Source organism: Dasypus novemcinctus, chromosome 18 (assembly GCF_030445035.2).
Source record: "Dasypus novemcinctus isolate mDasNov1 chromosome 18, mDasNov1.1.hap2, whole genome shotgun sequence".
Classification (NCBI taxonomy): Eukaryota; Metazoa; Chordata; class Mammalia; order Cingulata; family Dasypodidae; genus Dasypus; species Dasypus novemcinctus.
Window position 1 is genome coordinate 61,566,293 of NC_080690.1, and position 25,830 is coordinate 61,592,122.

General features: G+C 49.8%; 2 protein-coding genes across 2 annotated transcripts; both read right to left on the reverse strand.

Annotated features, from left to right (window-relative positions):
* Nucleotides 1–3,015, reverse strand: CEACAM4 (CEA cell adhesion molecule 4). The gene is made up of 5 exons (XM_071208998.1): nucleotides 2,910–3,015; nucleotides 2,417–2,549; nucleotides 1,461–1,513; nucleotides 1,083–1,114; nucleotides 1–639 (listed from the first exon to the last, which is right to left on the reverse strand). The coding sequence occupies exons 1-5, from the start codon at nucleotides 3,013–3,015 to the stop codon at nucleotides 421–423; spliced, it is 543 nt and encodes a 180-aa protein (XP_071065099.1). The 3' UTR covers nucleotides 1–420.
* A 1,869-nt stretch (nucleotides 3,016–4,884) lies between these two features.
* LOC105744226 (cell adhesion molecule CEACAM6-like) lies at nucleotides 4,885–10,815 on the reverse strand. Its single transcript, XM_058280312.2, has 4 exons — nucleotides 10,553–10,815; nucleotides 9,471–9,830; nucleotides 5,688–5,966; nucleotides 4,885–5,277 (listed from the first exon to the last, which is right to left on the reverse strand). The coding sequence occupies exons 1-4, from the start codon at nucleotides 10,614–10,616 to the stop codon at nucleotides 4,964–4,966; spliced, it is 1,017 nt and encodes a 338-aa protein (XP_058136295.1). The 5' UTR covers nucleotides 10,617–10,815; the 3' UTR covers nucleotides 4,885–4,963.
* Between the last annotated feature and the right edge of the window lie 15,015 nt (nucleotides 10,816–25,830).

Genomic DNA, 25,830 nt, shown 5'->3' on the forward strand with positions numbered 1-25,830 from the left:
TGAACCAAACATAGTGTCCTCTTTATTCAGATCCTTTCCAAGTAATCCATGCTGGGCCACAGGCTCCTTCACTTTCCTGCACGCCCCCCACACCAATAGAGGGGTGGGAAGGGAGGATTTTGTCCTGGGTGAGCCTGAGCTCAGGGCAGCCTCTCTGGGTCTCCAGGAGTCCAGGAGGGACCTGTCCCCACCCTGAGCACCCAGCGGCTCCCCAGGCTCAGAGCTGAACCTCGGGCACAGGCTCAGCTCCTTCCCAGGCTCTGTGGTCTCACGTGGCCCCTCCCCTCGGCTGCCCAAGTTCCTTGGGGAAAGTATGGAGCAACTTCTGCTTTGGGGTTGATTCGACAATAAATGTTTGTGTCACGGTTCAGAAGTTCCTGAAAAAGGAAAGATGAGGCCTCTGAGCACCTTGTAACCTTCTCAGAACCAGGTGCTGCTTCTCCCAGGCTCTGGCCCCAGCTGGGGCTTCTCTGAGGATTCCGCTCTCAGGCCCCTCCCTCCTGGGTCCCCATCCCTGTTCCCCCATTGCTGCTGTTTCCTGAATTGCTCACCACAGCCGGGTGGGGGTGGGGAGGTCCTGGGCATCACCCAGCTCACCTCGTAGATGGGAACGGCTGCCCTGGAGTCGTGCAGGGGGACCTGGGAGGGGGGAGCAGACGTCAGGGACAGGCAGGGGCCCAAGTGAGCAGGTGTGAGGCCTGAGCCCCGAAAGTTCTTGCCTCTGACAGGCCACAGCACATTCCCTGGATCTGCTTTCAACACTTCTCATCAGGACTGACACCTCTGTCCCTAAGGGCCAGTCTCCAAGCCTGAAACACAGCACCCCATCCCTTCCTGCTGCGTCTCACCCTCGTGCTTGTGGACCCAGGGCCCCTGGTGATGCTCCCAGGCCCACTCTGTGCCCCGTGCTGGACTCCAGGTTTCTCCCACAGGGTGGGCTCAGGGCGTGGTGGTCCCTGCCCAGCTCCTGCACAGACAGGGCTAACCTTAACCTGTCTAGGAGGGTGAAAGTCTCAGCTGTGAGTCAGTCCCCCTGCCCAGAGTCTGCACAGCTGGGCCCCCAGCTTAGAGGACAGGCTTACCTGAGAGGCAGGATTGTGGAGACATCTGTGGCCTGGGGAGCAAAGACCAGAGTGAGCACCAGGTGTGAGAGCAGAGCAGGGCCCCTCCTCCAGGTGTGGGGGGTCGTCAGCTACAGGAGACACAGACCTGGGAGAGCATCTCCTGGGAGACTCACAGCCGTCTTAGGGTCAAAGGAGCAGGTGAGCCCAGGAGGTGACCCTGAACCAGGCCCCACAGTCTGGGCTGACACAGCAGCCTGGGGTGCCCCGTGGAAGGACTTTATGCTGCTGAGACTCCCCTGAAACCCCCGCAGGCGCGAGGCCCCGAGGAGCGACTGAGGGAATGGACACTGGGGGCAGCCTGGGTGCCCAGTCACTCCCAGCTGGACCTGCACTCACCTGGGGGACACGCTGGGGGCCGGGGCTCCCTGAGGTCCTGCTGGCTTCTGGCCCTAGGGAAGGTCAGGCTCAGTTTTGCAGCATGTGGGCAAGGTGACAGCTCTGGCATCAGAGCAGAGGGCAAAGGGGACCCCATTCAGAGCAGCGCTGGAGACCTCCTTTCTCCATCTCTGCCCCAGGGAGGGGGCCAGGATATAGAGAGGGGAGCTGAGGAAAGACCTAAAAGCCACGTCTGCATGTCTGCCTGGGGCAGAGAGGGATCCTCAGGCAGTTGTCGCCCAGGAGGATGTTGATGCGGAGGGACCCAGAGCACAGGAGAGGAACCGACAGCCAGAGTGACCTGAGTGAAGGTCGGGCCTCAGGGAGCCCGTAGCACCTGGTGCAGGACACCAGGGACCTCAGTGTGTCCTGGACCCTCGGGGACCGTGGCGCCCCTGCGGCTGCAGACCCTCCCTCAGCCAGGGCAGTGGAAATGCGCCAACGGGCCCATCCCCACATCTCCATCTCCCTTGATGAGAGGTGCGAGGACAGCCCAGGACGCAGCTCCCCGCGGCCAGGACCCCCTTCTGCACCGTCCAGGCCTGGAGCTGCCCATCAGGGGTGTGACCTTGTTCGTCGACCTCAGATCCTGAGGCTTCAGCAGATCTAAGGTGCTGGGACCCTGGGCCCTCCACGCACACCTCCCGCCCTCACCACTCCCACGTTCCCTCTTCTCAACCGTCTCCCCTGTGGCCTCCTTCCCCAGGAGCTCTCTTCCCTCTGAGCCCTGATGGGGAGTGAGACCCTTGGCCTGGGAGCTCAGGGCTGAGGAGGAAGGAGCCAGGGAAGAGGGGGCGGCCTCCAGGGGCCAGGGCTCAGGAGGGGCAGGGGACAGGGCCCTTCACGCATAGGGGTGGCCCTCCCGGCTCCACAATTCGCCCCCCCGGGAGATTTAGGCCCTGGCACGCCCACCATACCCTGCAGAGTCCATGCACAGCAGGAACCAGCCCAGGACTGCAGTCAGTGCCAGCCCAGCCAGGACCCCCGTCACGATGCCTGCGATGGCCCCAGCAGAGAGGTAAGGGCTGGGGACTCCTCCAGACGTGCCATCTGCAGGGACAGAGAGGGAGACTGAGGCCTGACTTCCTCCCTGGGGGCTTGGACCCCCCTCTCAGGACTCAGTCTCGGCCTCCCCCTCCCCAGCGGGTTCCCCTGGGAGCATCTCTCTGAGAGGAGGGTGCAGCCTTATGGGCAGCAGTCCTTCCTGGTCAATGCCAGCCTTGGGTGGGTCTCTCCCTGCAGGAAACCCAGAGGCCCTGATTCCTAAATGGCCCTGCACAGGAAACCTGAGGTGCACTGAGTGGGTGGCATCGGTGGTAGGGACGGGAACCCCCTTCCAGGTCATCCCTGACCCCCAGCGGATCTCCCTCATCCAGGGTCTAGGCTTGAACCTCATCTCTCCAAACTCGCCAACAGCCCTCTTGGGGCAGGAGCCCGGGGAGGGGTACAGTATGAGCAGTTGTGCCTCCATCACCACACGGTGTCCTCCATCTAATCTGGTACCACTGCCCCCCATGCCCACCCACTGGGGGAGAGATATGTGATTCCTGGGGGTGGACCGTGCTCCAGGTGCAGAGCGCAGTGCTCCCACTTCCTGCACAGGACACAGCAACTCTTGATGGGGAGAAGGTGTTGGTTCCATGGCAGAGATAATGCAGCTGGGACTCATGGGGTGGGATCTGGAGCTGAAGGTGGCTGTGGCCCTTCAGTAATGACAATGGCAGTGAAGGTTTTTAGCACCTGTGGACTCAACACAAGACTTCCCAGGCCTTCCCAACTGAAATCCATTGGCCATTCACAAGGAAACTATAAAGCCAGTGCATCCTAACAACTGTTGCAGATAAGACAAGTGTGATTTCAAGATTAATAATAGCTCAGGGGACAGGAGGAGAGGACACTCACTGTCCTCCCTCAGCCTCAGGACGTAACTCTCAGTGGCACCTGCATGCTGACAATCGCCAAATCCTCCATCCTCACACGGTCTAGACTGAGGATGTGGTTTCCCAGGAGGGCTTCACCCTCTCCGTGAGCTGCAGGCTCTGCCCATTGACGAGCCTCGGGGTGGAGGCTGTGAGGGAGGCCAGGACCGTGGAGCCCCTGCCTTCTGTGACGGTCTTGCTGGTTGATGGAAGGCCCTGCCCTGGAGGCTGAGACTGACTGAGGGAATGGGCCTGGGAGCTCTCTCCTCCTCAGAGCCCTCAGCCAGATTCTAGGTCCCCAGTGAGCTCTTGAGGTGACCAGAGCACAGCTCTGACCTGCAGATGGTCACGTGTCTCTGTTCAGGTGACCTGGGTAGGTGAGGGCTGCCCCTCCCAAGACAAGGAAGAGAGGCAACTCCCCTGACATGTCACCCGGCATCTCTGGGGAATCAGCCCTGGGAACTTCTTCTCAGCCACAGGGGCACCAACCTCATTTGCAGGTAGAATTAGCCTCCCATGGAGTCTGATCTCTCTAGAGTTCTGTGATTTATAAAGAGCAGGCCCCTGTCCTTGCCTACAGTTCTGTGCATGTTGGGGTAGGCATCTTTCCAGCCCTGCTCAGGTCTGGGGCCAGGAGAGATTTACATGTGCAGGGAAGGCACTTTCTAATGTGCCAAGAGTCATTAGGAAATGAGGATGGCCCAGACCAGCTTTGGGTCTCTAAAGGTTCCACCTAAAGTTTCTCTCCATGCAAAGAAGGCAATCTGGCTGTGGATTGAACATCATGGTGAAGGAAACCTCTAGAGAGAAGTGGTTTCCATGTTCATGAAAAGCTGGTACTCTTACCAGTGTCTATGTACTATGTCATTGGGGTGCTGCCCTTTCCCCCCAAGAGGTCTGTCATGGGTGCATCCACCTATGTGCCTATACATCCTAATCTGTGTCCTTTTCTGAACCATATGTGGCCAGTGTCCACAGCGTTACACAGCTGTGACATTGTGCAGATGGTTCTGCTCTGGAGCTACTTCTTCCTATTTCCCCTGTGCTTTACTCAAGTGAGGCTCAGGTGTCCACTGACTGCACTCATGAGAGACTCCAGGACAAAGGCACATGTGTCCTTCCCCCACCTCCCAGTCCAAGCGTAGCCTGTGTCAGACAGTCAGGGCACGGAGGTCTGGGGGCAGAGCAGCGAGGCAGAGCTCTGTCCTGCTCATCTCCTCAGTGAGCTTGGTCAACCCCTCACCTGGGGAACAAGATATTGAGCTTGTTTCAAAGGCTTGAGTGTTCCTGTGGGACATGAAGTTTGGAAAAATCAGAGACAACAGAAAGGGACGTGGTAGTGGCATTAGGAAGCATCCTGACCTGGTGGAAGCTTTCCCTTCCCATCTATGGATCTTTTTCCACTATGTGGGAGTCTCTGGGTTGAGAGAACCCCCTCTCCACATTCCAGATGGAACCAAGATCTGCCTTGGCAAACAAGAGAAGCCAGGGTAGGGAGAATTTGGGATTTGCAGGTTTTTATTGAACACAGTCTGGGAAAGAACTTCATCCAGGATTTTCTGGAAAACCAGGGCTCAGGGCTGCTTGTCCAGGGGGCCACTTACCAGAGACCGTGATATTCCTGACTGTGGTCCTACTGAGGCCAGTGACATTGTTGTGGACATGGCAGGTGTAGAATCCGCTGTCATTCACAGACACGTTGAGGATAAACAGCTCTTGTGTGTATTGCTGGGGCCTCCCGTTGACAAGCCAAGAATACTGTGCGGGTGGGTTAGAGTCTGCGAGGCAGGAGAGGCTGAGGTTTGCCCCTGGAGGGTAACTGGAGCCAGGGGGGTAGATGGAGGGGGCGCCGGGACCATCTGGAGCAAAGAGAATAAGTCCACAGAGTGACGTCGTCAGGTGAAGGGGAAGCTCCTGGTCTCTCAGGGCCTCAGTGTCCTTCCGACCATGTCCCACACCACCCTCATCCTTAAAAGGTCCACACACCACAAGCCTCTGTGCTCACTGAGTCTGATCTGAGATCATTGACCTGGTTCTGCCAGCACAGGTGCTGACCCCAAGGGTCTCTAGACAGGAGCAAACCCCCCTCCTCATCTTGGCTCCAAGGCTAGGCCTGCCTGGATATGCCTGGGAAGGAAGTCATGGGTGGCCTGGGTGGCCAGGGCTTGAGGGTCTTTGCACTTGGACCTGAGAGGACCAGTGTGGCCTGGCCCCTGGCAGCATGGATTTGGGCAGCAGCCTGTGCCACCAAGGAACAGAAGTTACTCACAGAAAACCTTCAGGGTGAAGGGGTCGCTGTGACGGGCACTCACTGGGTTCCTTGTCCAACACTCATAAGGTCCTGTGTCCTTCCTTGTGACACTGTGTACAGTGAGAGTCCTATAGTCCAGGGACAGCTGCAGCCCAGCACTGTCTGGGAGGCTCTGATTGTTCATCGACCACCAGTAGGTTGTGTTCTGAGTCTTGGGTTCACAAGTTAAGCCCACGGAGCCCTGGCCCTCCACGAGGTCAGAGGTGTTGCTCCTGATGAAGGGTGTGGGTAACGCCGCTGTGGACAGCAGAGAGAAGGTGACCCTCTTCAGTACATGGATCCTCCAAAGGCATCTTCCTATCAGTGTTGGCGTCTCTCGCCTCTCAGCCAACACTGAGTCTCTAAAAGATTAAGGCAGGTCTTTGTATTACTAGACAAATGCTTAACAGCCTGGGTGCTCAGAGAACATGAGGACCCCCTGCTCTTTGTCCAGGAGGTCACAGACCTTCTCCAGTGCTAAACAAGGGGCAGCATTGGGTCAGGGAAGGTGCAGGATGGGATCAGGGTCCCTGGCACCTCTCCTGGGCTCTGCAGTGACCAGATGGTGCCAGCCCCACCTCGGCCTCCTCACCTTAACATACACTTGCTGAGGTCCCTCCCAGCTGCACAATGCACAGTCCTGCCTACTGTGTCCTGGAGGCCTCATTCTTCAAAGGTGTCTGAGAGATGGGCAACGTGGGTCCTCTCATTGTCCAAGAGCCCATGGACACTGGGCAGCCTGGCCAGGAGTTGGGTGTTGGGAGCAGAAATAACCCACAGCAGACCCAGAACAAGCCTGGGGGGTAGTTTTGAGGTCAGGCTGGGGGCCACATGGGAGGCAGTTCTTCCCAGGGAGTTGATGGTGACTAACAAGAGGCTGTAACCCTGTACAAGGCACAGCAGAGTGTGAGGAATGAGCCAGAACAGAATGTGGGAACAGGCAGGAGCTGGCTGCCTTTGACAGCAGAATCCTGCTCTCTGCCCTTGGTCTTTAAATTCCCTTCTTCCCCTGATGAGGTCCAGTAGGGATCATGTTTATCTTTCCTGAAATCATAGGAATGTTTTCAAGTGCAGAAGGGGTGATTGGTGTAGAGAGAGGGAAGCATAAACTTACTGAGATCTGGCTCTTGTAGGCCTTTTGTTTGGGCAGATCTGTGATACAAATTTGGGGAGAAATAAATTTCTTCCATATGTGAAAATGGTTATTTATGGCTCAAAGTTCTAAGACTACTTACTGGAAGGAATATTTCTAGAGAGTGCTATGAGGTCTTAGACCAAGCTCTGAGTCCAGCAAGGTACCTATTATGACCAAAGGAAAGATGCTGAAACCTGTTCTTCAGTGGCCCCTGGAAATAGACAGAATTGATCAGCGGGCAGTTCTGAGGAGTCTCAATTATATAAAGGGAAGAAAGAAGCCAAATTAGTTGAAACATTTTGTGTCATGGTAGTAAATTAGCAAATGCGTCCATGTACTAATTCCTATGGAGAGACAGGAAAAGGGGAGGAGACTGGCAGAGGCATGAGGAATGGTTCCTTTCACTTCTTCTGACCTCAGGAATGACATGGATGGGTCCGAAATGGGCAGTGACCATCTGAGATGCCAGTGGCTCAGGCAGCTCCCCTCTGAGAAGACCCACCTCACGACGATGGTGTTATGATGTGGAAATGGGTGTGTGAAGTGGACAGTGAGACATCAGACAGCACCTGGTCTGACCTGCTTCTCAAAGGGAAGGGTCTTGGGAGCCCTGGGGAGAGTTGTGAGCCTCACTCCAGTGCAGGATGTGAGTTACAAGAAAAATGGGTGAGCTGGGCCCTTGTGCTTTGGCATGGGAGGCCTCTCCCCTCTGCTGCTGAGTCTCTGGTGAGTCAGATAGAGTCACATGACCACAGCACACGGCCTGTTCCATTTGCTGGCATCACTAAGGGGAAGGGCCCTGCAAGGGACACAGGAAGCGCCTTCTGCTGACTTGAGGCAATTGGCTCATGATGGAGCTTCACGGGGAGGGTGGGCCTGGCTACAGGTGGTGGTGGGGAGGGAACAGGATGGTCAGCCATCAGCAGGACTACGTGGGAAAGCATAAGGGGAGGAGGAAGCAGTGCAGACCTGGGCAGTTCCCAGCTGGAATGAAAGCGGAGGAAGATGAGGAACAGGGAAGGAGCAGAGAAAGCCAGAAATGCCCATGGCATGAGCAGGTGGGTTACAAGTGACTCAAATAGCCCAAAGACCAAGAGCCCCACGTGGCCCCAGAAACTGGACAGCTGAGCCCTGAACACCCCACCTGGCCAAGCAGCCCAGGTCATCCTGGACTCAGCCCCAGGGGGTCAGAGGTGTAGGACAGAGGTCTCACCCTGAGGGACAGGGCTCCAGTGTGGCAAGAACCTCCTGGGAATCTGCACCAAGGCTCCAGCTCTGAAGAAAGTGTGGCTCATTCATTCATTCAGTCACTATTCCTTCCTTCCTTCATGAAAAGAGCAATGGAGAGCTTGTTTCTTGTTGGGCCCTGAGCTGGTTGAAGGGTGTGCAGTGGGGAGAGAGAAAGCAAAGTCCTTTTATCCAGTGGGGGTGACACCAACACGTCAGCAAACAAACAAACCCATGAATTCCTGTCTACGTAGTGAGCACATGGAGAGGCCACTGGGGAGGGGCCTGGACATTCCAGGCATGGACTCTGTTGATGCACTAACTAGTTAGTCTAACACTGACTAGTTCTCCACTTGCTCTCACTTCCCAGATGGAAATCTCTCCCTCCACATTAGGAATGTTCATGAGGAAAGGATCTGAAGTAAAGGCTGCTCTCTGGACCTGCAGATGCCTAATGAGGCCACGTGGGGAAGAAAGGTCAAGGCTGTGGCTACAGACAGATCAAGACTGTGATCTGCCCATCACGGCCTGTGGGACCCCAATTCAGTGACTATGGCATCCCCCAGCACCTCTGTTTCCCCTCTGTAAAATAGGAAATATGACAACTGTTACGTGGCTTGCCACATTGTCTGTGATCTAACTTTAAAATCCTCACAATCACTGGATTCAAAGCTTGGTTGGAGGAGCTGCATGAAAAAACAGCACTTGTAATTTTCCTCCATGGAGGGCTCCCTGGGCTGACTCCTGGTGGACAAGGAGCGTCTTCTCCCCCCTGTTCCTCCTCTGGGGACGCTGACCTTCCTGGGGTCTCTCCCACGCTCCCCAGGACAGTCAGCTCTCAGCTTGTGACCGTGTGTGTCTGGGCTCTCCCTGCTGGGTCTCAGGGAAGGCCTCAGCTCTGCCAGGGCCTGATGGAGCCCTTGGGGCTGAGCCCTGGCTGCTGACCAGCTCCAGGGGCCATGGGGCTCGGGCAGCTGGGAAATCCTTGCTCCAGTCAGCCCTGCCCTCAGCCACACCCAGGCCTGGCCACAGGCTCCCCAGGTCCCCTGGAGTCAGAAGCCCTGCACAGGGGTCTGGGAAGGGGCTTCCTGGGGCTGAGCTCCTCCATGGGGATTCCAGGGGCCCCTCAGGGCAGTGCCCAGCTGAGTCCTACAGGGTCTCTCAGGGCCAAATTCATGGGGAGGGACTCAGGGTGGGCCTTTTCTCTGCAGCAAATGCCTACAGGGTCTGGATTCGCAGAGGCAATTCTGATATAATACAGTTTGTCTCCCCTGTGTGGATCCTGCCCTCCACACTCAAACACCACCATGGGGAGGGAATGCAGAGGGGGTGTGGGCCCAGCAAAGCATCGACCCATCCACCTCTCCCCCAACACACAGAGGTCACAGAAGGTCACTCACGGTACACGCGGATCTGTCCAGAGGCTCTATGAACCTTTAAGTTTCTGTCTGTGACTTGTAGGGTGTAGATTCCTGAGTCACTCTGGGTGACCTTCTGGAGCTGCAGGGATCCATTGGGGCATATGGTCTCTCGACCACTGTGGGCAGGTCCTGCGCTTGTTTGTTGAGTGTCTATTATATATGCTAAAATATTATGACTGGGGTTCACCTTGTCCCCTTTGCACCAGTTGTAGCCATAAGAATTCTCTGGCTGATTGTGGACACGCAGAAGAACATCGCTGCCTTCAGCAGCATCTGCTGGCACAGATTCAATCGTGAGCTGGGCTGTGATGGGCCGGCTCCAGAAGATCAAAAGTGAGACTAGGTGGGAAGAGAGAAAGTAAGTCAATCCTCGGGCATGTTCTGGGGTGGAGCGATGGCTCCTGTGGACTGAGCAGGTCTCTCCCCTCCTCAGGCACCTGCTCACACCAGGGCTTGTCCTGGGGCCCTTCCCTGCAGCCTCCTCTCCAGCCCCTCTCTCTTCTCCTCTCTGACCCCCTCTGCCCTTTCTCCTCGAGGCGCCATCAGCACCTGACATCACATTCTCCTCAATTTGCTTGTCCTTCTTCATGCCCCATAAACGTGAGCTCCATGAGGGCTGGGGCTTGTCATGTTCCCTGTTGACTCCCCAAAGCCTGAACACACTGCTGTGAGGGAAGGAGATAATGCGTGTTCCCAGGGCCCTGCACATACTGGTGTTTATTTAGCAGTAAATATAAAGATCAATTCCGAGGTTCCTGGATAGGGGCATTGGTTGGTGTCCCTTGTCATTTTATCCTGGAGTGTCCATGTGACATATTGTCATTTTGTTCAAAATTTATGACTCACTGATGACTAATTTAGAAAACTTGGAACAATTCTGTTTTTCCTCATGTCAATTGCTTTCAAGGGATTTGGCTATTGCTGAGAGCCCCCTTTTCTCTTGTCCCCTCCCTTAAGGCTCTCAACGGCAGCCCTCTCTCCCTCTCCCTCTCGCCCCCCCAGGACACCCGGCCAGTCTCTGCTCTCCTCGCCCCCCACACCAGGGCCCAGTCCCCTCTCACCTGTGAGCAGAAGCCCCTGCCAGGGGGTGCACTTTTTGTGGGGAGAGCCTGAGGGGGGCTCCATGGGTCTCTGCTGCCTGAGCTGTGCCTCCCTGTGTGCAGAAGATTCTGGCCCAGACAAGCTGGTGACACAGCTGCTCCAGCACCACAGCCTCTGGGTCCTTCCTCCCTCTGCCCTGAGCCTCCTGGGGGCAGGATTGCTTCCCCGGTCAGGTGGGCAGGGCGGGGTCTGCTCTGCCCTTGTCTCCTCCCCTCCCCTTGCAGCCTCCTTTGTGTCTCCCCTTCCTTCCCTTTCCTTCTGTGCAATTTCCTTTCCCTGGGAACTACCAGGGACTCCTCTCTCTCCATCCATGATTCTCCACCCCAAACACACACGCACTCACATTTGCACACAGTCACACTCACACTCACTTGTCCTTGTTTGGGGCGAGCTCAACCCCAGGCCTCAGTGTTCTGGTGTTTCCTATGATCTGGCTCTCCCCTCCTCTGCTGCCAAGTTCAATCTCCTGAGCAGGAGCCCACAGGGTTTTATCAGGAACTGTCCTCACAGGGTTTTCACCTTGACTCTGCATCAGATTCTCCTGTGGACTTTATAACAGGGAGTGAGATGCCCAGGGGTCGCCCCAGAAATGCTGCTTCAGCAGTGACCAGAGAGTGTGGACCCCCATCCAGGATGAGAACCAGTGGTCTGGGGGAGGAGGGGTGGCTCTTCACCAGCCCCCTGCACCCCCTGATCTGAAGATCCTGTAAATTGCAGATTCCGCCTCAGAGGTGATGGCCTCACCTGAGCCTCTGCATCTAACAGGTTCTGAGCTGAAGTGGAAAACACTGGCTGGTTGATCAAACTTTGAAGCAGGGCTGTGGGGACCCTGGACCCTGAGAGGACCCCACCCCCACCTGCACTGGCCCCCTGCTCCTTTGTGGACTCTCCTGGGCCCTCAGCACTAGGGGTCTTTTCACTGTGTGACACAGAAGCCCAGCTGGGCTCCCCGGGCTCCCAGTTTCCTCACACGTGCTGGAAGGTTGAATTTCCACCCAGTGAGAAGCTCACAGATGTGGCTCTGGGGGCTGTGAGGGACAGGCTGAGGATGAGGGTGAGGGGTTCCCTCCTTCCATCTCCGGGGTCTCCAGCCTGGCCTCTGCTTCCAGGGACTGAGACTCAGAGTCCAGGTGTCTCAGAGGGACTAGCAGGACCTGGGTAGGTGGGGGCAGGTTCATCCTTGTCCTGGAGGAGGGGTCTGCATGGTGGGGGCTGGTGGGCTTTGGGCCCCATGTCCTCAGGGAAGGTGACAGTGAGACCCTCCCTGTCTGTCTGGCTCAGCCCTGGCAGAGCCTGTCCGTGTCCTCTCTGACTGTCCAGGGGCCTCTGGCCTCTGCCCTGCTGACTCCTGTGGCCACCCCGCTCTTCCTATGGGTGACGCCCAGCAGGGAGGGGGCACCAGCACACAGGGCTCTCAGGGGCCCCAGGAAGGAGCAGGCAGGACAGAGAGGGTCCCAGGGGGCTCCCAGAAGCATCTGTGGGGGCTCAGGATGGAAATCAGGCTCCTTCTCACCTCCTCACCCAAGGCCAGGTTCAGGCCTCAGGGGAATCCTTTCCTGTGCTGCTCAGTGTGTCCTGCTGGCGCCCCCTGGAGTCCATGACGAGACCTGCAGCCAACGTCCCTGGCTGCCCCAGGCTCCACATGGTGGGCCCTGTCCTGACCCCTGAGTCCTGATGGGCTCCGACCTCCAGGCGGCAGAGTCAGCCCTGGGTCATGTTCGCTGCGGGTCCCCGGCCACCCCGACTCCACCGAAGTGCAGGGTGAGCCCCGGAGTGGACGTGTGTTGTCAGAGGGTCAGGAGGAGCATTGCCTCAGGAGGAGCTCCCTGTGCCTGAGGATAAGGCAGGGCCCTGGGGTGTCCCTGGAGGCTGTGGGTGGGGCTGGCCTGCAGCGGGTGCCCTGAAGGCCCGTGTTTCCCTCCGTCCCAGCCCTGGGCCGTGGCATCAAAGCCACCCCTGCCCCTTCTGTCATCTCCTCTAGTCCCTCCTCAGCCTCCGGAACCAGAGCAGCTCCCTGGAGACTCACTGGGTCCTGGGGCTCCTCTGTCAGGGAGGGGAAGCCCGTGGGGCCCCTCAGCCCCTCTGCGATGGAGACAAAGGCAGGTGCTGTGTGAGCCTGTTCCCAGCCTGCACGTGAAGCTCCCGCCTCCCCACGCCTCCTGGGGCCGATGGGATGGACTCAGGGACCAGCCAGGGCTCTCCACAGCCCAGGGCCCTGGGCTGAGCGACCCTCCCTGACTGCTCTGTGCTCACGGGGCTCCTCCCCTGGTGGCAGCTCTTAGACCTGGGGTCTCGGCTTGTGTGTCAGGTCAGGTTCTTGGTGAGAAGAGGAAGGACTCGGGCTGTGGGCTCAGCTCCTCCTGGAGAAGGGAAGTGACCACAAGTTAGAGATGGGCTGGGTGTGTCAGTTTCCTGGGAACAAAGAGATTTCTAACTTCTCACTGAAGGGAAAGTGCCAAGTGTCCTTGTGGCATGACTAGAGCTGCTCTGGGGTGGTGACCTTTTAGGTGAGGTCAGGAGCACGAGTGGACGTTGTCGGGGAAGGATGGCGGGTGTGGAGGGCAGAGGCTGCAGAGCAGACAGCCTTCAGCTGGAGGAACTGATAGGGTCCAGTGTGGGGGCAGATTCGAGAGCGGGGACGACCCTGGGCTGAGGTGACCTGGTGGGGGTGGGACCCTGCGGGCTGTGGGCGCCGCTGAGGGAGGCTCCGCGCTGCGGGGCGCTCGGCCGCCCCCTGGTGGACAAAGAGGACAGTGCGGAGTAGAGACCCCTGCCGGCGCTGCTGGGTATTTATAGTCAAGGTCAACCTGTAGACGTGTCAGGGGCCACATGCCATGTCAACGCCCCGCCGTCCGTGCCTCACCCCTCCCCAGTGAGATGAGCTCAACTCACATTTCTAGGACCTCGGGCCAGTGCGTTTCCGTCTCTGGCGCGTTATGCTGTGATGTCCTCGGGCGCCGTGATGTCTGAGGCCCGAGCGTGGGGCGGGGGAGGGTCTGGAGCAGAAGGGGAGGAGCAGGAGCCAGGCCTGTCAGGAGGGCGGGTCTGTGCCAGGGAACGAGGGGAACAAGGAGAAGCCGCCTTAGCTGTCATTCCAGGGCCTGGGGCAGGAGCAGGGGTCCTGACTCTGGGCAGACAGCGCCCTCACCTGTCCGTTGGCGGCGTCAGGTAGGCGGGAGCTCCTCCCCTCCTGCTCCTCAGCACCTGGGCTCAGGCGCACCCTGGGCCCTGCCGAGTCCTCACCTGCCAAGTCCCCGTGGGCAGGGCTGTGGCTGCGGCTCTGTCCCTATCGGTGTCCCCGATGCTGAGATGGCTTCACACGCCAGGCTGGACGCCCACAGGGCCTGGGTTTCCTCCTCGCACCCCTTCTCCCTGGGCCTCTGCTGAGGGCCTCGCCTATCCACCCCGCCCCCCCGTCCCCGCCCATCACCCTCTGCTCGGCTCCACTAGACCCTCCCCTGTTCTCTGAGCCCCTGTATCCCCGTAGGGAAGCAGGGGGAGGGCGCGGAGGTGCTCTCTAAGGCGCTGCCCTTTCTGGATTCATTACTGGTGAGCAGCCCTGGGGGGTCACCAGGACGGAGGTCCCTGGACAGAGTTCTCTTTCGGGGGTGCGTGGCTCACAGAGCTCTGCTCCTGGAGTGGAAGGGGTATCTTCAAACTGCAGGGACCTAGCTGCACCCTGTCCACCAGCTCTTCCTGATCTGTGTGTCTCTCTGTAACTTTCCCTCCTGCTATCCCTGAGCCTGGCAAAGTCCTTATTGCCCAGGCTGGTCAGAGCGCGTGGTGTGGAGACCTTCGAGCCCCGTCCTCTCCCCCAGCACAGAGTCTGCATCACAGGACGGGTCAGGTAAAGCCAGAGCCATGGGAAGGGGTGTCCTGGGGGTGGTGCTGATGCTGAGGCCCCTCAGCCCCTCTCCCCCTCCTGCAGAGTTCTCCATCCTCTGCCCTCAGTGGATCCTATCCTCATTGTTTTGAGGTGGAAATCACAGAACGTCCACTTAACCAATGCACAGACCAGGCCTTCAGTGTGTTCACGATGCTGTGCAACCACCACCTCTCTCCAGTTTCTAGATGTTTCCATTACTCCAGAAGAACACCCTATACCCGTTATGTACTCCATCCCCCATGATCTCTCTATCCTTTTGCAGCAATCACCAACATGCTTTCTGCTTCTATTATTTTGCATATTCTGGGCATTTCATATGAGAATACAAGATGTGCTCCCAAGGGACCCTCACACTTGGGACCCTGAACACCGTGCTGTGAAAAGCCCAGCCACACAGTGACCCGTGTCATTTCCTGACTCACAGTCTCAGATGATTCCAGCCCCCAGTCCTCAAGCCATCTCACCTTAAAAGAAAGATATTATTGAGATACAAATCACAAACCTTGTACTCCACCTACTCAAATTGTATAATCCAGTGACTTTTAGTACATTCACAGAGTTGTGTAACTATACCGACAATCACTTCCTTTTTTTTTAGTGGGACAAGCCAGCTTTGTATTGAACCTTGTCTTGGGTAGACTACAGTCACTTTTAGAACCTTTTCATGACCCTGAAAAGAGACCCTGCACCCTTAGCCTTCAACCCCATTCTCCCTATTCCCCCCAAACCTAGGAAACCACTAATCTACTTTCTGTCTCTGTGGATTCTCCAATTCTGGACATTTCATTTAAATGGAATCATACTATGTGACATGCTTCTTTTAGTTTTTTTTTAAAAAATTATACTTTATTTTGTGCACTTAGTAATTGTAAATATAAACAAAAATTAAAAAATAAAAAGACACTGTTGAAAAAAGATACATTTTTCAATTAAGTGTACTGGATGCATATAAAATTTAAAAAAATCTTACCGTATGTTACACAACCTATTTGGTTCATAGTAATGCAATCATATAGTATTTGTCCCTTTGTGTCTGGCTTGCTTCACTCAACATAATGTCCTCCAGGTTCATCCATTTGTCATATGCTTTATGACTTAATTTCTTCTTGCAGCTGCATAATATTCCATCATGTGAATACACCCCAGTTTGTTCATCCATTCATTGGTTGTTGGACACCTGGGTATTTCCAACTCTTGGCAATCGTGAAAAATGCCGCTGTGAACATTGGTGTGGAGATGTCTGTTCATGTCACTGCTCTCAGCTCTTCTGGGTATATACCCAGCAGTGGTGTTGCAGGGTCACGTGGCAATTGTGTATTAAGCTTCTTTAGGAACTGCTGACCAGTCCTCCACAATGTCTGTACCATTCTTCATTCCCACCAACAGTGAATAAATGTTCCTTTCTCTTCACATCCTCGCCAACACTTGTAGTTCTGTCTTTTTAATAGTGGCCATTCTGATAGGTGTGAAGGAATATCTCATTACAGTTTTGATTTGCATTTCTCTAATCATTAGTGATGTTGAGCATTTTTTCTTTCTTTTTTTTTTTTTGCCATTTGTATTTCTTCTTCGGACTACTGTCTATTCAAGTCTTTTGCCCAATTTTAAATTGGGTCATTTGTCTTTTTATTGTTGATGTTGTAACATCTCTTTTTAGATCATGGATATTAAACTCTTATTTGACATGTGATTTCCAAATTTTTTCTCCCATTGAGTTGGCTGCCTTCTTATCCTTTTGACAAAGTCCTGGGAGGTGCAAAAGGGTTTAATTCTGAGGAGGTCTCATTTATCTATTTTTTCTTTTGTTGCATGTGCTTTGAGTATAAGGACCAAGAAACCAGCCTGCGGCCTGATCCTGGGGCGATGGGAGGTGCTGAGTCCCCTGCTCCTGCAGACCCTGTGCACAAACCTGTGCCCTGGTGACTGCCAGTCAAGAGTATTTGAGGGTTGTGGGTTGTGGTTGTAAAGCACCCGCAAGCATTTGTCCAGGACACTGAAGAGCCAACAGGAGCTCAAGAGGGGCACGAGTGCCCCCTAGTGGCAGGTTCCTGTTAAAAGAGGGGCAAAAGGGGGCCAGGATTATTGAGATCATTAAGTCTGACCTGGAACAAAGGGCAAGGTCAGAGGGACTGAAACTCAGGAATACAAGGGGAGGAGGATGGGGATGCGGTGAGCGATCTGGGAAGATAGGAAAGAGCAGGGATAGGGGAGCTCTGGTGGAAGCTGGAGCAGGGCCAACAGCAGATTCTGTGACCTCCTCACATGATGCACTGGACTGGTATTTCTTACTTACCTGGAGAAGCCTGTTTTAGTTTGCTAAAGCCTGCCAAGGCAATACACCAGAAACAGGTTCTCTTTTTTAAAAAAGAAGATTTATTGAGATATATTTGCATACCATATGTATTAGTCAGCCAAAGGTGTGCTGATGCAAAATACCAGAAATTGCTTTGTTTTTACAAAGGGTATTTATTTAGGGTAGGAACTTACAGATACCAGGTCATAAAGCATAAGTTACTTCCCTCACCAAAGTCTATTTCCATGTGGTGGAGCGAGATGGCTGCCGACGTCTGCCTGTATTCAGGCTTCCTGGTTTCCTCTCTTCCCAGGGCTTGCTTCTTTCCAGGTTTAGGGTTCCTCTCTTCCTGGAGCTTGCTTCTCTTTCCTCTGTGTGCTTACTTCCCAGGGATCTAGCTTAAGACTTCAGCATCAAATTCCAACATCAAAACTCCAACATTAGAAACCCTCAACTCTGTCCTTTGCCAAAACTTTTATTTGTGAGTCCCCACCCACTAAAGGGTGGGTACTCAATGCCCTACTGGCACAAGAGGTTTACTTCTTTACTGAATCAAGTATGAATCCAGTGTAATCTAATATGCCCAGAGGAAAAGATCAGTTTACAAACATAACCCAATTTTTTTTAAGATTTATTTTTATTTATTTATCTTCCCTTCCCCCACTGCCCCTTCCCCAGCTGTCTGCTCTCTGTGTCCATCTGCTGCGTGTTCCTCTCTTTGTCCACCTCTGTTGCTGTCAGCTGCACGGGAACCTGTGCCTCCTTTTTGTTGCATCATCTTGCTGTGTCAGCTCTCCTTATGTGCAGCGCCATTCCTGGGCAGGCTGCACTCTCTTTTGCACTGGGCAGCCCTCCCCACAGGGGGCACTCCCCATGGGCGGGGCTCCCCCACATGGGGGACACCCCTGCATGGCACAGCACTCCCCATGTGCATCAGCACTGCTCATGGGCCAGTCCCACCATGGGTCAAGGAGGCCTGGGGTCTGAACCGCGGATCTCCCATGAGGTAGATGTACGCCCCATCCACTCGGCCAAGTCCGCCTCCCCCAATATTTCTTTTTGGAAGTCATCAATAATATCAAACTACTACACCATACAATCTATCCTGTGTGTACAATCAATGGCTTGTAGTATAATCACAGCATTGTGTATTTATCACACACACACAAAATTATAACAATTTCAGTACTCCAAAGAGGAAAAACTCCCACCCCTTAGCAGTCACCGCTCAATCCTTTTATCCTTTCCAACCTCTAAATAACCACTAATCCAATTCCATTATCATACATTGATTTATATTTACATTTTATATAAGTGGGAACCTACAGTATGTAGTACATTGTGTCTAGTTTCTTTCACTTAATATAACGATTTCTTTTGCCTGATTTGAACATCTCGTAACATTAACATATAACATTTGTTCAGTTCCAGAAGACACAGTCTTAAACATACAATACTACGCATATTCATATTTCACTTGAGGTTTCACTGTGCTATACAACTCCATGTTACATTTTTTTAACTTTCCTTTTAGAAAAATCCATGACTTTAGTCTTTCCCTTTCACCACTGTCATACCCATAAAGTAGCCCTGCTAGTTACAAACATTATGTTGTGCTGTCACATTTCTATTCATTTCCAAAGATTAACACGCAACCTTTTTACCAGTTCTGCACAAGTTAACCCCTCAGTTTTCCATTCTCTAACCTCGTTTTATTTTCGGGTGACCCATAATCTAGTTATTGACTCCATGAGTTTACATTATGTTCTGTTCATTAAGCACAATCATACAGTATTTGTCCTTATATGTCTGGCTTGTTTCACTCAACATAATTACTCCAGGCTCATCCTTATTGTCATGTGCTTCACGACTTCATTTCTTCTTATAGCTGCAAGATATTCCATAGTATGTATACACCACAGTTTGTTTGCCCATTCATTGGTTGACAGACACCTGGGTTTTTCCATGTTTTGGCAATCATGAATAATGCTGCTATGAACATTGGTGTGCAGATGTTTGCTCGTGTCACTGCTCTCGGTTCTTCTGGTTATATACCCAGTAGTGGTATTGCCAGGTCACATGACAAATCTATGTTTAACTTCTTTAGGAAGTGCCAAACCATCCTCCACAGTAGCGATACCATACTTCATTCCCACCAACAGTGAATAGGTGTTCTTATCTTTCCACATCCTCTCCAACACTTATAGTTTTCTGACTTTTTAATAGTGACCATTCTAATAGGTGTGAAATGATATCTCATTGTAGTTTTGATTTGCTTTTCTCTAATTGCTAGTTATTTTTTCATGTATTTTTTCACTATTTGTATTTCTTCTTTGGACAAATGTCTATTCATGTTTTTTGGTCCATTTTAAATCAGGTTGTTTGTCTTTTATTGTTGAGTTGTTGTATCTCTTTATATATCATAGATGATAAACCCTTATCAGATATGTATTTTCCAAATATTTTCTCCCATTAAGTCAGCCAGATTTTCACCTTTTTGACAAAGTCCTTTGAGGTACAAAAGTGTTTAATTTTGAGGAGGTCCCATTTATCTACTTTTTCTTTTGCTGCTTGTGCTCTGGACATAAAACCACCACCTACCACAAGATCTTGAAGATGTTTCCCTACATTTTCTTCTAATAGTTTTCTGGTCCTGCCTTTTATATTTAGGTGTTTTATCCATTTTGAGTTGATTCTTGTCTAGAGAATGAGATAGGGGTCCTCTTTCATTCTTTTGGTTACGGATATCCAGTTCTTCCAGCACCATTTCTTGAAAAGACTGTTTTGTCCTGTTAACATGGAGTCAGTAGATTTGTCTGAAACCAGTTGGCCATAGAGGTGAGGGTTTATTTCTGGACTCTCCATTCTATTCCACTGATCAATATGTCTATCTTTATGCCAATACCATGCTGTTTTGATAACTGTAGCTTTGTAATGTGTTTCAAATTCAGTCAGTGAAAGTCTTCCCACAACACTCTTCTTTTTAGAATGCTTTTCACTACATGGGTGCACTTTCCCTTCAAAATAAATTTCTGTAATGTAGGCTTTTGGAATTTTGATTGATATTGCATGGAATCTATAAATCAGTTTGGGTAGGATTGATATCATCATGATATGTAGTCTTTCAAACCATGAACATGGAAAGTCTTTCCTTTTGTTTAGGTCTTCTTTGATTTCTTTTAGCACTGTTTTCTAGTTTTCTGCATATATGTCCTGTACTTCTTGGTTAAATTGATTCCTAGGTATTTGAGTCTTTTGTTGCTATTATAAATGTAATTTTCCCCCCTGACTTTATCTTCAGAATGTGCAATAGCAGTGTACAGAAACATTACTGATTTTTGATGTTCAGTTCGTGTCCTGACACTTTGCTGAACTCGGTTATTAGTTCAAGGGGTTTTGTCGTAGACATTTCAGTATTTTCAAAATATAGGATCATGTCTTCTGTGAAGTGAGAGTTTAACTTCCTCTTTTCTCATTTGGATGCCTTTTTTTCCTTGTCTAATTCTGTAGCTAGAACTTTTACCACAATATTGAATAACAGTGGTGACAGTGGGTATTCTTGTCTTGTTCCTGATCTTAGAGGGAAAGCTTTCCACCTTTTCCCACTGAGTATGATGTTAGCTGCTGATTTTTCATATATGCCCTTTATCATATTGAGGAATTTTCCTCCTATTCCTATCTTTTTCAGTGTTTTTATCAAGAAGGGATGCTGGATTTTGCTAAATGCCTTTTCTGCATGGATTCAGATGGTCATATGGTTTTTTCGTTCAACTCATTAATGTTGTTTACTATGTCAATTGATTCTTATGTTGAACCAGCCTTGCATACCAGGAATAAATCTCACTTTCTTCGTGGTGTATAATTCTTTTGATATTCTGTTGGATTTTATTTGCAAGTATTTTGTTGAGAATTTTTGCATCTATATTTGTTAGAGAGTTTGGTCTGTAATTTTTCTTTTCTTGTAGTATCTTATCTGGTTTTGGTGATGTTGGCTTCATAAGATGTGTTGGGTAATTGTCCCCCCTCTTCAGTTATTATTGGGAGAGTTTAAACTGGTTGGTATTAATTCCTATTGAAATGCGTGGTAGAATCCACCTGTGAAGATGTCTGCCCCTAGAATTTTCTTGGTTGGGAGATTTTTGATGATGGATTCAATCTCTTTAAATTTGATTCATTTGTTGAGTTCCTGTATTCCTTGTAGAGTCAAAGTAAGTTGCTTGTGTGTTTCTCGGAATTTGTCCATTTCATCTAGGTTTTCTAGTTTGTTGACATACAGTTTCTCATAATATCCTCTTATGGTCTTTTTAATCTCTGTGTGGTCAGTCATAACTTCCCTTCTTTCATTTCAGATTGTATTTATTTTGATCTTCTCTCTTTTCTTTGTTGGTCTAGCTGAGCATTTGTCAATTTTATCGATCTTCTCATAGAAAGAACTTTCAGTTTTGTTGATTTTCTGTATTGTTGTTTGTTCTCAATTTCATTTATGTCTGCTGTAAACTTTACTATTTCTTTCCTGCTTGCTTGGGATTGGTTTGCTCTTCTTTTTTCTAGTTTCTCCAGTTTTTCAGTTAGATCTTTGATTTTAGCTCTTTTTTCTTTTTTAATATAGGAGTTTTAGGCTATAAATTTTCTTCTCAGCACTGTTTTTGCGGTTTTGATAAGTTGTATTCTGCATCTGTTTGCACTTTTATGAACTAAATATAATGTGTGTGTGTGTGTGTGTGTATATATATATACATACATATCTTATGTATTGTTGGTTACACTGGGGAAGGATTTTAGAGAAGAAATTAAAAGTATGATGTGACAGCCTGAGCATGTAGGAGTAGGCACGTAAAGGAGTTAGATGTGGATGTGCTTGGAGACCTCTCCTGCCTCAGGACTGTAACCTTATCTTAGTCTGTGTAAGGAAGATGTGCTTGGGGATCTTTATGCCAAGCACATAACTGTCTTTCCTGGTTTCTCATATTAGCTACACTTTAACTATATGTCCCTGCTTAATGTTCCATGAATAGCAATGCCCTTTGGATCAGATGTTTTGCCGACTGCATATCTCTCCTTGGGGGAGCTAGCCATGTCCCTTTGGACAGGCACTGTTGCCTCAGATTGCTTTAATCACTCGCAAGTTGCAAAGATGGCAGGAAGTCAGAAGTTTCAGAGTTCTTTAAAAGGGCCAGCCCCTAGATTGCTGGTTGATGTCTCACGCAGGAGAGGACACTCTGCCTGGGACCATGATTCCAATTGGGTCTCTGGCCAGCTGTTGATTGGGACTTCCCAGTCTCATGAAAGTCCTGATGTTGAGTTTTCCCCGAGTTCGTTGAATGATTGTAAATATATTCTCTGTCTCTCCTTTTCTCCCTTTGTGGTATCTAATTGGTTTATTGCATTATTTTGTGAACATCAATAACCTTGATCATTTAACTGTTTATTAGTATTGAATTGTTTATTAGTATTGGATCATCTACATAACAATTATCAAATAAATTGCTAGTTTTGATTCTTGTCCTGACTCTCAGCCCTTTCTTCAGCAAAATGTTTTTGGCATTGTTGGCAGGATTCGATTACAATTACATGATCAAGATGCCTCTTTTTTGGGAAGTGGACTTGGCCCAATGGATAGGGTGTCCACCTACCACATAGGAGGTACGTGGTTCAAACCCGGTGCCTCCTTGACCCGTGTAGAGCTGGCCCATGCTGATGCACGCAAGGAGTGCCCTGCCACGCGGGGGTGTCCCCCGTGTAGGGGAGCCCCACGCACAAGGAGTGCACCCCATAAGGAGAGCCACCCAGCACGAAAGAAAGTGCAGCCTGCCCAGGAATGGCACCGCACACACGGAGAGCTGACACAACACGATGATGCAACAAAAAGAAACACAGATTCCCGGTGCCGCTGATAAGAATAGAAGTGGTCACAGAGGACCACACAGAGGGTGCGCACAGAGAACAGACAATGGCGGGGGGTGAGAGGGGAGAGAAATAAATAAAAAATAAATCTTAAAAAAAAAAGATGCCTCTTTTCTTGTGTCCTCAGATAATGAAGGAATATCATGTCAAACCGCTTGTGTGAGGAGTGACTAAATTACAGATACAACATCTGGCACAGGCAGAAATGCTAAATAAGGCCCTTGTTAGTGAAATCATGCTTGTAAGGAAACATTGCTAAGGGGCTGGCTGGGATGGGGAAAACATTCAGGCAACAACTCTGCAAACCCCCTGCCGCCTACATGAGGATGTGGCTGTGGGCTGGCACGGGCTGATAGTATTAAACTGCTGGAAGCTTAGGAAAATTAGCAACATTGGTGTTCTCTGTTATGTTTTCATGCTGTTCTGGTTGGGCCGCTATTGCCAAATTGATAAAAATTAGTGCTGTTAAAGTTTAGTCATTTTTGAATTGAGCAACTCTTTGAAAGTAAGAAAAAGAGAAATGCTAGCAGTTTTTGTAGGTCTACAGTTAAAAATACATGACAAAACTGAAAGCCTGTAATGCTTGTGAAAACTGCAGGAAAGTTTTAGTGGGATGTTAGTTTGCCAATGTTTTAAGTTTTAGTCATATTTGATTCTGATCAGAGTTTTTATCAAGGTGTTAAAAGGAACTTTCAGCTCTGCATCAATAGCTTACTCCTGACCTTTGAGTCTAAGTGTACTCCTAAAGAGTAGTAATCCAAAATACACGTGTTAAATGTCTGTCCAAACTGCTAACTTAGAACTCAACTGCATTTATGCTGCTCAAGTAACCCTAACTGGTTGCTGATTTCTACTAAAAGTGTTTCCAAGAATAAGCTTGCATATTACAGGCAGCACAGATTACAGGAAGGATCTTAAATGCAGTAAAATCAGAGATGTGAAATAATGGAGAGCTTGAAGACAGCCATACCAAAGGAGTAAGAATTATGAGTCAAATTATGAGCTTTATGTTCCGTTGGTGTGTCTTAACTCTTGTTTTGTCTGTTCAGTATCAGTGTGTATTTTGATACAGGCAGACAGTAATATTAAGTTGATAAATGAAAATTCCTAAAAGAATTCTATTCAAATGGCCAGAAAATTAAATAAGCTCCTATATTAATAAATAAGTATATAGATGCCAATAAGATAAATTAGCATTATATGTGTTAATCTTTGAAATGATGAAAATTTTAAGTTTTGACTAATGAAAGTAGTATAAAGTTCTTCATAAAAATATTGTTTTTGCCTAAATTGAAATAGTTTATTTTTCTTCACAGAATAGGATGAGAAATGTGAAACTTAAAAGGATATTAAAAGAAGTAAAAGGTTTATGGAAGTGCTGACTAAATTTCATATGTTTGTCTAAAGGAATGTGTTTTGTCCTAAGATAAGATGGCTAGATTTTCATAAAAGCAGAATGGAAGCATGTAGGAAAAACCTTGAGCGCATATGGCAAGTTGAAGTAGGTGTTGCAGAAGGTAGCATTACGTAAGGGAATGTGTTCTGTGAGGGTGAAATTTGCCTTAAGATGAAGTAACTATAGTCCATGTGATTATGACTAGTTATAAGTTTGTAGAAGCATTGCCTAAATGGAATATTTAAATGGTTAAGTCATTATTAAACAGAAACTGAATGGATAATAATAATAAAAAGTAGCTTCATAACAAGACAACCTTTCAGAGGCCATGTCAATCTGCATATTAAAGTGATGATAAGGAGAAGGTAATCTTGAGTCCATTGGGAATCTTAGGTTTTCTTAAAATAACAGAGAAAATAGTTTTTCCTGTACTGCTAAAATAAAATTAATTAATGTAAACATGGTAATTGTCTGATGTAAGAGTGAAGACAGAGAAGCATTGAATCCCTCTTGATTCTTGGCTATGATGCATAAAGGAATGTATGAACATGCCAGTTTAGTTAGGCCAGTGAAAAGAATTTATTTGGGAAATGTGGAAAAGAACAGAGCTTGTTGAGAAATGGAGAAGAAAACCAGAAATACACACCCAGAGTTGGTGTGGGCTCCTTAGGCAGAGAGAGCAGGCTCTGCCTCATGAGATCACCTTCTAAACTGTTAGTTCTTCCACCCCTTGCTAGTGATAAGGGGATGGGCCCAGCAGTTATTGGTTACCTGAATTGTGGTAGGGGCCAGTGGTGAGGACTTTTTGGAATATCTGGGGCCAAGGGGAAGCCTTGGAAAGAGAAACTGGGTCCTCAAGGTTAAACTCAAGGTCCCAGTGAGGTCTTGCAGCCATGAGCTCTTGCACCCATGTTGTCTGTCCTCCATGTTGTGGATCATCTTCTCAGTTTCCCTGTCCTAACCTGTCTCAAGAGGTTTGTTTTGAAACAGTTTCTGAAATCATTTTGGTAACTTATGTATGTAGGGTGTATACCATGTGTTTTTTTTTTTAATAAGGAAAAAGAAACTAATTTTGTCCTAAGATAAAATGGTTGGTTATTTAAAAAGAGTAAAATTTGGAAAAGAACCTGAATGAATACAGAAAATGCAGAAGGTTTGTGGAAAAGGAATTTTTATGGTTAAAGTTGAGTAAGATTTGATGGGTCTATCTATTAAGATTTAAAAGGTTTAATATTAAGGAATATAATGATGCAAAGATAAAATTTTGTTCTTTCTCTGTTAATGTGACAAAGTTTCTTAAGCTAAGAAAAACAAGTCCTATCACTATTTTATTTTTTTTATTGCGTAGTCTTCTTTATATGAACTAAATACCAAGAATAAACACATGGAGTTAAAACATAGACTATAGATCATTAGGAAATAAAAGGAGGCCTGAGAAGGACTACTGATGCTTAATGTATGTCGATTTTTTAAATTCCCCCCTTGCAACTTTTTGCATGCTGTCTGCTTTCTGTGTCCACTTGCTGTGCATTCTTATGTGTCTGTATTTATTTTTATTTATTTCCCCTTCCCCCTAGCAGCTTGCTTGCTGTCTGCTCTCTGTGTCCATTCACTGCATGTTCTTCTGCATTTTTGCTTGTCTCCCTTTTTGTTGCATCACCTTGCTGAGTCGGCTCTTCACGGCGATTGCGGGCTGGGCGGCAGTCCCTGGGGCTTGTGGGCCAGTGGTATTCTGCAGCATGCAGGCGAGCCTGCTTTC